The 11,463-nt window shown below is 46.1% G+C and overlaps 1 protein-coding gene across 2 annotated transcripts; it reads left to right on the top strand.

Annotated features, from left to right (window-relative positions):
* The first annotated feature begins 1,476 nt into the window (after nucleotides 1–1,476).
* SLITRK3 (SLIT and NTRK like family member 3) lies at nucleotides 1,477–11,310 on the top strand. Of its 2 annotated transcripts, none has more exons than XM_058187943.1 (2): nucleotides 1,477–1,672; nucleotides 6,642–11,310. In XM_058187943.1, exon 2 carries the CDS (start codon nucleotides 6,662–6,664, stop codon nucleotides 9,551–9,553), a length of 2,892 nt encoding a protein of 963 aa, XP_058043926.1. In that variant the 5' UTR covers nucleotides 1,477–1,672; nucleotides 6,642–6,661; the 3' UTR covers nucleotides 9,554–11,310. The 2 variants fall into 2 exon arrangements, with proteins under 2 accessions (XP_058043926.1, XP_058043927.1); XM_058187944.1 differs by lacking the exon at nucleotides 1,477–1,672 and adding an exon at nucleotides 1,684–1,915.
* Nucleotides 11,311–11,463: the final 153 nt, after the last annotated feature.

The raw sequence follows: 11,463 nt of genomic DNA, 5'->3' as shown, positions 1-11,463 counted from the left end.
ACCTACCTCCCAGGGCTGCGGTAGGGAAAAAAACTGGATAAGAAAGTCCTAACTTCAGCTCCAGGAGGGAAACACAGGAGATCAGTCTATGGAACAGGAACATCATCCCCAAAGCCTTACATGCTGCATCCAAAGTGTGCTGAAAGTCAGCAATCAACGTGTGGCATACACTCATTCCAATCCTTAACAACTCTAGAGATGGGAAAACCCCTGTCTGAGCGTTCAAAGCCCCACTGATATTTAATGTAGATATATTGACCTAGGTCTATTGTGGAAGACCACTTCCTCGGACGTTCACTCCTTGGAAGAAAGTCCAAGTGCAATTACAGATGATAAGGGTCCCACTTTATGTGTGTGTCTCCATGTGGGAGGGTCCTTACCTGCCTGCCATCATGTGAATGAACCTTCTCATGGTTCAGGAGTAGTTTTGGTTGCCAGGTGAAAAGTCATGTCCCCCTCCATCCCTCCTCCTCTTCCTCCTCCTCCTAGGGAGCCTTCCCATCTTCCCCCCATCATGGTTGCACTGAAACATTGACAAGAGTGCCTCCGCTCAAACTCCTTTTTCCCCAGCCAGGACGCCCGATTTCCACGGCCCTCTCTCACATGAATCTTATTTTTTAAGTTAGGCGAGACTTACTCCAAAACGAAGCGCAGGTGGGATGGGACGGTACCCGCCAACTAGATAGATGCCACCAGATGGTCCAGCTGCGAAGCTCTCTTGGCTTCCTCCGCTTCCCGTCGCCAGCCCAGTTTTTACAACCGTCGGGAAAACCTCTCTCCTTCCCGCCCCCCCCCCATCCCCGAAAGCCATTTCGCTGCTGCTCCGCTAGAGACTGGGATAATAAGAAGCTGACCGGATCCAGCATTTTGCCTCCCTCTCTTGCTCAGTCTCCATCACCGTTGCACGGCAGACCCTCCCACCAATACCATTTAAAAAAAAATTATTATTATTGCCTCAGACAGGGAAGTGGGGAAAAAAAGGATACAGCTGAGCCGGGGCGAGCTGAGATGCCCCCTCCTCCCGCAGATTTCGGAAACCTCCAGGCCGAGTTTCCCCTCCCCGAAAGAGAGAAGTGGTGAAGGAGCAAGGAGCAAATCCTTCGATGCATCCGGCGATTCAACGGTGGGGATCGAGCGATTGGCTGGGCTCTTTCGTCGCGGCCGCCTCGGCGGGAGCCACGCGCTCGTCCTTGGAAGCGGGCGGCAACGCCGCGGTGGGAAGGCAGAAGGCGAGGCGAGGCGCGGCGCGTCCGGCGAGCTGCGTTTTTTTTGCAAAGGCGCCATGACCCGCTTGACTGATTTGCATCCAGCGCTCTCTTCCTCCTCCAGGCAATCGCTCTTGCCCAGCCTTTCCTCGCCGCTGCTCCCCGTCTCTCCTCGGGCCAACTTACGAAGGGGAGTGTGGGGGCGGGAAAAGGAGCTCGCGGGGACGGATTACGAGCAGGAACCGGGCGCGCTTGGGGGCGGGGGGGCCATATGAAGGCGGCGGCGGCGGCGGCGGGCCAGCAGGGCTGAAGTTGGCCAGGTTGCGCTTCGGCCCAGGATGGAAGTTGCCAAGCAGATTCCTGAGGAAGAAGGCAGGAAAACGTGTCCGTCCTTCCGTCTGCAAAGCCGCGCCACCGGGGGCGACCCACCGATATCCAGCCAGCTTATCCTGTGCGGATCATCTTAGGTATTCGGTGCCCTTCCTTCTCTGCTCTTTTGTCCGTTAGATCTGGCGACCGACTGAAGCTCGATTGCAGCTTTTTTTTTTTTTTTTGGCCACGGACGATTGTTTGTATCTGTGCATGCCTAGGAAAGAGCGCGCGGGTAAAAAATGGGATACAGGTTACACCTTTCTTTTTTTCCTTTTTTTGCTCTGGTTGTATTGCAAAGAAGGATTCCCCAGACCTGTCCGTGCAGGGAAAGAGCTGTGGTATGTACTGCCTCCGGCTAATTTGCCTCCATTCCATTTGCTACCCACCCACCGACCCCATCCATCTCCTTTCCTCAGCTCTCCAAGAAATCGCATAAATCCCTGACTTTTTGAAATCCCTGATTTCTGTCGATTGTATTTAAAGCAATAAAGGACCACACCGCTTCCCCCCCCCCCCGCTCCGCAACTAAGGAGCACTTCTATGCTGCCAGAGGACATGGTAACAAGGTGGCTGTTGCTGCTGCGTCTGCCTATGGAGCTATTTAAAGTGTGAGGGGTGGGACACACTTGCATTGGGGGTAACCCTTGTGGGGCCTCCTAAGAGAATAGTTCAGGCACGAGAGTCTCTCCTTCCTTGCAAGCCTGTCTGATTTTGAACCCATCACTCAACCTACCATTCAATGGTTGTTAACAATCCCAGGTCTTTTGAGTGTGATAGGGAAAACAGAAATAGAGGGTTTTTTTTGGGGGGGTGTCCCAAAAGATCCAATGACACTGCCACCTGCCAGCCTCACTGCCCCCTCCCTCTACCCCGCTTCGAGGGGGAACGGCAGAAAGCAACCATCCAAATCCATTTTGTAGGCTGCAACTGGATTTTGCTGACAAGGCCCCTTCCTCCCTGATTGAAAGCGATTGATAAACAATGATATCTCTATTTGCTCCCAAATGATGTGCCATTTACGAGAGCCATGGGCAAATACAAAGTTTGTAGTTTTCACCTGGGGAAGAATTTTAGGCTGGGCAGGAAGGTGGGCAGTTTTGGAAGCCACGGAATGGACTAATACAACCTCAGCTTTCACAGCACTTGACGATGGAACTGATCCTGGGTTTATTTTAAAAAATAAAAAATAAGACGGAGCATCAACTTCATTCGCTGAAGTAGTCAGAGGAGATTCTTCTACCAGCAAACCTTTTTTTGGATGTTCTTGAGTGACCATGATTTGCCACCTTCATTGTCTCTTTTAATCCCTTGGCCCCCTATTTTCTACACAGGCTGAATGTTCCTTTACCTTCCAGGCTCCTTGCCTTTGTTGTCATCTTCTTGGATTCAGGCAGAAATTTTGCTTAGACTAGAGCTTTCCCTTTTCTTTTCTTCTATCAGGCAGCCTATCCTCAGGGGTCGATTTCAGGGGGAAATCGTAAAAAGGGGAGAAAGGGGGTAGAAAGAGCAGATACCTTGATAAGGGGAAGGGCAGCAGCCCTTACATTTGTCCATTATTTCCTTTTGGGCAGAAAGGGAAAAAGAGGTCCCTTGTCACTCAACCCTTGATTCTAGAGGCTTTTTTTTAAAAAAATAGCCTATTGGAAGGGAGAGCAAAGACTTTCTAGTGTGATGGGGGGGGGAGGGGGAGAGGATGAGAAGAATAGGAAAAAGTAAGGCAAGAGAAAAAGGTCCTTGTTTAGACACACATATCTAGACACACACACACACACACACAAACAGACACAAAGCTGCTCTTGTATTTTCTTCTCCTGGGACAGATTTAGGTTTGATGGAGAACTGCAGAGAATCTAAGAATCATTCCTGCCTTATCGGTCCATACCTTCCCTTAAGGTCTGCTGCTCTCAAGAATTTGGTGGAATCTGGATGTTTGAGAGCCCAAGGGGCTTCCCTATTCACACACACACACACACACACACACACAGAGAGAGAGAGAGAGAGACCATAGATTATTTTTCAGGAGAAATGAGGGCAGGGACCACCTCCAGCTCAAATCCATTCTGGCATTTCAGTTCCAGCCTCCCCCATCATCTCAGAGTTCCCCCACTTCTGACCTCTTCCTAACTAGATATCTTAGAGATAGATAGATAGATAGATAGATAGATAGATAGATAGATAGATAGATAGATAGATAGATAATTCTTCACCCCAATCTTTCTCTTTACAGAAGAAGGGGGCAAACCCTGTACAGTCAGGCAGATGTGTGCTCCCGATAGGATGCCAAGTGCATCTTCCTGAAGCTCCAGTACATGGTGGGAAAAACCCAAGCCGGAGGCAATAAGGTCCATAGAGGCATCCAGAGCGCAGGGGAGAAATTCTGTTTCCTTGGTCAGTCTCCCACCACCCGCCCCCAGATCCTTCCTTCCTTCTGTTTCTTTCCCCAAAGATGAGCTGGCTATAGATACCCAGCCCAGGCAGTTTAGCCAGAGCAGAAACTAGGATGCCTGCAGCAGCCCCCTTCTCCTCCCTGCTCCATTGACTGTGCCAAGCAGTATCTCTGCATCCTAAAGAAGCTCATTGCATTCCTACCACGTCTCATCTGTGCTTGCTCACCCCCCCCCCACCTTCCCTTTTGCTCCAGCTCCCAAGCTAGAGTATAGAATCAGAGCAGAGAGAAAGAGAAACCAGCAATCCTTTATTTATTTATTTTCGCAACTTAAAAAAGAGAGAGAGACAGAGAGAGAGAGACGTGGACGTTCTTTGCATATATGTCATTTTGTTTTGTTTTTGTTTTTTTTTCTCTTTATTTTGCTAAAGTAGGATTTTCTAGGGATTGGGTGTGTTTTTTTTTCCTCCCTCTTTTTTTCTGCTCTCCAAATGTGCTAAAATCTCTCCTCCTTCAAGCCCGGTAAGTAAAAGCTGCTTTTTTTTCCCTGGATCTCCTTCTCTCTCTCTCTTTCTCTTTCTCTCTTCCTCCCCCTCCCCCATGTGTGCCTGGATCAAAATCTTTTAAAAAAAACATAGAAGAGAAAATAATAATAATAATAATACACACACACACACACACACACATGTCGCTGTGCTTGCTCGTCCAGGCAAAGAGTGCAATGAAAATGCTGAACCGAGAGATCTCTTTCCTCCCCCTCCCCCTCCCTATTCGTATAATTCTCTTCCTACCAGGCTCCCCAATTCCCTTCATTTCCAAATGGATCCTTTGCTCTCTTCCCTAACGTGAATGCCACTAACTCCTCCCCTCCCCATGTGTGCCTGGATCAAAATCTTTTAAAAAAAACATAGAAGAGAAAATAATAATAATAATAATACACACACACACACACACACACATGTCGCTGTGCTTGCTCGTCCAGGCAAAGAGTGCAATGAAAATGCTGAACCGAGAGATCTCTTTCCTCCCCCTCCCCCTCCCTATTCGTATAATTCTCTTCCTACCAGGCTCCCCAATTCCCTTCATTTCCAAATGGATCCTTTGCTCTCTTCCCTAACGTGAATGCCACTAACTCCTCCCCTCCCAGTTTTTTCTTCCTAAATATGACCTTTTACCACGAAGGTTTCACGCACCCCCCCCCCCTTTATTTATCGGGAGGGAGGAATTGAAGTGCTTTCTCCTACATGGAGAGAGTGCGAGAGAGAATCCATCTCGCCTTTGCCCGCGAAGGCAGCCCAACTAAATACCAGGGACTCTTGGCAAACCTTTGAATGGGCAGTAGATGGAGGGCGTCGAAGTCTCCCCCTTCTCCCCAACCTTCGTCAGGACGCCTAGTCTTTAACAGTGATCTATTCTTCTGTATCGGAATGGAGGGGGTGGGGGTGAAAGAAGGAATTCAGGAAACAAAGACAAGTGAGAAACCTGTGTAGGTCATTGCGTTCTGGTAAGCCTCTTTTAAGTTGATTCTTGTATGTGTGTGGTGGTAGGGTGGTGGTGGTGGCTTTTACTAGAAAGGAATGGTTATTTTGCTTGTGGTTGATGCAAAAGACTTTTATCTCCTCCCAAGTTTCAGTCTTCCTCCATTCCTCCTTTCCCCGCTGGATCATCCCTAGGTAGACTTCTGGGCACAAGGCATCATCATTCAAAGTATCTCCCACATCCCCCACCCCTTTCAATGTACAGCCAATCTCCCTATCAGCCTTTTCATTGCTTAGCCTTCAACTTGGATCCGTAGATGGCACAGCAGGTTCTTTCCAAAGATTAATCATCTCTAAATGCTTTAATCAGTTGAAATGATTAATACGGAGCATGCTTTTTTTATTATTATCTGGTACTGTATATCCCAGTTATGTTAATTTGGTTTTGGGTGCAGGGAAGAGCAGAGGCTTAATTCTTCTCTTGTTTTGAGTCCGGCATTGCTGCTATGTGCAGTATTTAGTTTCTAATTCCAGTGGCAAGCATTTCTTTAGGAATCAGAGGTATCGGAAACTTGTTTGTCCTTTTCTTCAGTAATGTCTGTTGTGGTGTCAGGTAAAATTGGATATTCCCCTGGTGGGATCCCATCCCTTGAAAGTTAAGTGTATGTTTGCTTATTGCTTACGGTGATAACCTGTACCCTTAATTGAGTATCTGTATCCAGATTAAAAGAAGGTAAAAAAAAAAAAACCTCTCTTCAGCCGCATCTTTTCATTTCTAATTAATGCAAATATGAGTCTGAGCTTGTGCTCACATCATCTGCTTCCTGAACATTGTCTTGGTTTTGGGGGAAAAAATGTTTCTAGATCATTTATAGCACGGGCCTTTACAGCCTTCATTTTCTACCTCATTATGGTGTTATGTACTAAACAACATTAGATAAAGACGAGTGGACAGGCTGGGGGAGGGAAGAAGGCCACTGCCTGATTAAATGTTTGGATATCACTTGAGTAAGAAAGTAAGTCAATACAAATCTTGCTGCTAGGTTGTTGTTGTTTTCCTTTTGTGAAGAAGATAGGAATCCCCGCAAACTCATTCCTTCTCTCCCCCCACCCCCACCCCCGTCTGATGGCTTGAAAAATGTATTTTTAAAGGAAATGCTGATCGATTGTAATCCCTTGTGTTGCTGATTCTTATTACAGTCTCGTAATCCATCCGAACCATGAAGCCTTCGATGGCAGATCCACCCCGTCGGAGAAGGATGCTGTGGATTACCCTTCTAAGCACAATTGCAGTAGCATGGACTACCCCCATTCCTTTGATTGAGGATTCAGAGGAAATTGAGGAAGCTTGCTTTGATCCTTGTTATTGTGAAGTCAAAGAAAGCCTTTTTCATATACACTGCGACAACAAGGGATTTATAAATATTAGCCAGATAACGGAATCATGGTCAAGACCTTTCAAACTTTACCTGCAGAGAAACTCCATGAGAAGATTATACACAAACAGTTTTCTCCACTTGAACAATGCTGTTTCTATTAACCTTGGCAACAACGCACTGCAAGACATTCAGACGGGGGCCTTTAATGGGCTCAAAATCCTGAGGCGACTGTACCTGCATGAGAATAAACTAGACGTTTTCCGAAATGATACTTTCCTGGGATTAGAGAGTCTGGAATATCTGCAGGCAGATTACAATGTTATTAAGCGAATTGAAAGTGGGGCATTTCGAAACCTGAGTAAACTCCGGGTCCTGATCTTAAATGACAATCTAATTCCCATGCTCCCGACCAATTTGTTTAAGTCGGTGTCTCTGACTCACTTGGACTTGCGTGGGAATAGGTTGAAAGTACTTTCCTATCGAGGGATGCTGGACCATATTGGTAGGAGCTTGATGGAGATTCAGTTGGAAGAGAACCCTTGGAACTGTACTTGTGAAATAGTTCAGCTGAAGAGCTGGCTGGAGCGTATTCCATATACTGCCCTTGTGGGAGACATTACGTGTGAGACCCCCTTTCACTTCCATGGCAAGGACTTGAGGGAAATCAAAAGAAATAAACTCTGCCCTATGTTGTCTGACTCAGAACTTGTCAGCGTTGGTGTCCCTCACTTACCTTCAAGCAAGGAAAATGCTTGGCCTACTAAACCTTCTTCCATGTTGTCCTCCTTCCATTTCACGGCTTCCTCTGTCGAATATAAAACCTCCATTAAGCAGCCCAAGCCAACAAAACAGCCCAGGGCTCCCAAACCACCACCTACACCTCGAGGCCTGTACCCTGCACCCAACCAGCCTCCGATCGCTGCATACCAGACGAGGCCACCTATACCCATCATATGTCCTACTGGCTGCTCTTGTAGTTTGCACATCAATGATTTGGGCCTAACCGTCAACTGCAAGGAAAGAGGGTTCCACAATATCTCTGAGCTCTTACCCAGGCCCATCAATGCCAAGAAACTCTACCTGAGTGGGAATTTGATACAAAAAATTTACCGTTCAGATTTCTGGAATTTTTCTTCCTTGGATCTTCTGCATCTTGGGAACAATCGGATCTCGTATGTGCAGGATGGGGCTTTTATTAACTTGCCTAATCTGAAAAGCCTATACTTGAATGGCAATGACATTGAGAGATTGACCCCAGGCATGTTCAGAGGCCTGCAGTGCTTGCATTATCTGTACTTTGAGTACAATCAGATCAGGGAGATCCAACCCGCCGCCTTCAGTCTCATGCCTAACCTGAAGCTACTCTTCCTCAATGACAATCTCCTGAGGACCCTGCCTACTGATGCCTTTGCTGGCACATCCCTGGCCAGACTCAACCTGCGGAACAACAAATTCCTATACCTGCCTGTGGCTGGTGTGTTGGAGCACCTTAATGCCATTGTCCAGATTGACCTGAAGCTCAATCCTTGGGATTGCACATGTGATCTGGTGCCTCTCAAGCAGTGGATCGAGACGATTAGTTCTGTCATTATGGTGGGGGAAGTCCTTTGTGCCAGCCCAGAGAACCTTACTAATAGAGATGTCCGCTCTGTGGAGTTGGAGGTGCTGTGTCCAGAAATGTTACATGTTGCCACTGCCTCACCAGCTCCACCACCATCAGGTCACCCAAGTCCTACCAGTCCCTCACCCTATGAGCTATCCCCAGCTGGAGGAGGGCCAGTACCACTCTCTGTGCTCATCCTTAGTCTACTTGTGCTGTTTTTCTCTGCAGTCTTCATTGCTGCAGGCTTGTTTGCCTTTGTCTTACGCCGACGGCGCAAGAAGCTTCCTTTCCGGAACAAACAGCGGCAGGAAGCCCTTGACTTAACGGGCATCCAGATGCAATGTCATCACCTCTTTGAGGAGGCAGGCGGTGGCGGTGGCGGTGGAATGAGTGCATCCCCAGAGAAGGCACCCCCTATGGGTCATGTTTATGATTACATCCCACATCCGGTAACCCAGATGTGCAACAATCCCATCTACAAGCCACGCGAAGAAGATGAAGTCATAGCAGGAGAATCTGGGCAACCTGGGGACATACTCCTAGGAGGTGGCAATGGAGGTAGTACCTGTGTTGGGGAACAGTTTGTTGACCCCACTAAGGAGAGTGGGAACAGTAGCTGCTATAGGACCTTGCTGGAGAAGGAGAAGGAATGGAATCTGGCAGTGTCCAGCTCGCAGCTCAACACCATAGTGACAACCAACCATCACCCACACCCTCAGCCATCTGGAGGAGGAATTGGTGTGGGGATTCCTCTCTTGGGGGAGCTAGCCCTGGTGCCCCCTGTCTTCCACCATGAGAAGAATGGTGGGGTAGTACTCTTCCCTCCTACTGGTGCCGTTCTAGACAATAGGGAGAGGCCCCCTTTGGTCCCTCCATGCTCAGTGGGCTTTGTGGACTGCCTATATGGCACAGTGCCCAAATTAAAGGAACTGCACGTACACCCCCCTGGCATGCAATATCCAGACCTACAACAGGACGCCAGACTGAAAGAAACTCTTCTCTTCTCAGCTGGTAAGGGCTTCCCAGAGCATCATCAACCCCCCCAAAGTGAATACCTCGAGTTAAGGGCCAAACTCCAAACCAAGCCGGATTACCTCGAAGTCCTGGAGAAGACCACTTATAGGTTTTGAGAAAAAAAAAAGTCTAGCTTTTTACAGCCAAATTCCAGCATCTCCCACTCCCTCCCCAGCCCCAGAGCACCCTCACATCACATCCACTCCTCTCCCTTTCCTCCCCCGACCACCGCATGCTGATACTAGAAGATACAACTCTGTGCTTCCCCCCTGCCAGTTGTTGGTTTGGAGGAAGGGCCTAACTCAGATGACCATTAATCGATAAAAGTGCCTTTGCAGACTTTTGCCAGCAGATGTTAATCAATCATTATTTTTTTATATTGAAAAACAAAAACCTGAGACTTTGACTGTGCCATGTTGTCTAAGATATAAGAATATTATTATTAATTAGCATCATGGGGGAACTTTGTCTTGATCCTGACAAAGTACAATTCTGTGTGTACTATCCTCCCCTCTTTTTCCTCCTCCTCCTCCTCTTCCTCCTCCTCCTCCTCTCCCCCTCCTCCTCCTCTTTCTCTCTCTCTCTGTCTCTATCTATCTTGCGGCTGCGCTCTTTCTTTTAAGAAACAAAATACTATAGAAACACAAACTTTTCCATTCTATTTTTTACATTGAGCAATGGGAGGTGGACTCAAAAAAACATGTTCAGCTCCCCCCCCCTTTTTTTTTTTTATCATGGCACAGATTCTGTACATTTATTTAAAAGAATACAAAAGTGGGGTGAATAACAACAAAAATGCACTTAGCTGCATGTCTGGAAACTGCTTTTTTTGGGGGGGTGGAATTGTCCTCTGTTAATGTTTTCCACTCTCTTCTCTTCTTTTTCACCTACATGCACACACAAGTCCCCAATCTCAGTCTTAACTTTCTATTCCTGACCTCCTTCGATCAGCTTCCTTTGCCATTATTGCAAAGTGCCCACTCTCCCTCCATTCTCCCTCCATTCTCCACAATAAACGTTGTGTAAGGGAGTTCAGAGACATTGCTGGCCTAAAATTATTATTTTAAGCCAAGCTTTCCAGCTCTTGGTCTCTTTTGTGGCATTCCTGTGGGGAAGAAAATGTCAGTTCCATTATTATTATTTTTAAAAAAAGTTTATTACTTTTCTATTCGATAGCAGCCACACTTCTAATTAAGACTCCAACATAATAAGTGTACAGGTGGGGGGGAAATAAAACTCACTGGATACCAATCACAGATATTTCTTAGATGAAACACTTTTAATGTTCTTTCTTTTTTCTCTTCCTTGCTCTCACACGCACTCTCTCACACACAGACACAAATACAAATGTGCATATATTTATTCTGTACTTTCAAGTAAATATCAATTGTAAAGGTAATGTTTAATCATTGTACAGTGATGCGTCTGGTATAGCTTTCCTAATAAAACATTTTGAAAAAAAAATAGATATATATTAGAAGATACAAAAGCCTGAATTTTAAAAACTTCAGCTATACCCTGTTCATACCCTTGCTTCCCGTTAAGTCCATGTTGTTTTATTAATACCAGTACAATCTATTGTGATGTTAATAGAATATAACAAAAATAACAAATCTCTGCAATTTTTCTATCAAAATGCTATTTTGGATTTTTAAAATCTGATTTTTCAATCTCTTTCTTTCTCTTCCCTTTTCCCTTCTGCTCCTTCTGTTTTTCCTCCATTTCAATTTGTTATGCTTTTATCGGAATGAGTTTCTTCCTACGTAATAATATGCAATAGATTTATTTAATTCTTCGAAATTATCGGTACCATTATTTATGTTCTGCTGCAAGGAAAAGTCATTTGATTTGATTTCAACACCCACCCACCCCAGAAGTTTAAAATTTTAAAATATATTGAATATATTATATATTATTTTTAGAACGGGAGGCATAAATGTCAGCATTTTTTTTTTAACTGTGTGGGTATGTTGCTTTCCCCCCTCTTTTTCTATAACAGTTGAGAAAATTAGGCCTAGTAACTCTC

Source organism: Ahaetulla prasina, chromosome 6 (genome assembly GCF_028640845.1).
Source record: "Ahaetulla prasina isolate Xishuangbanna chromosome 6, ASM2864084v1, whole genome shotgun sequence".
Taxonomy (NCBI): Eukaryota; Metazoa; Chordata; class Lepidosauria; order Squamata; family Colubridae; genus Ahaetulla; species Ahaetulla prasina.
This window is presented reverse-complemented; position numbering and strand designations above follow the sequence as displayed.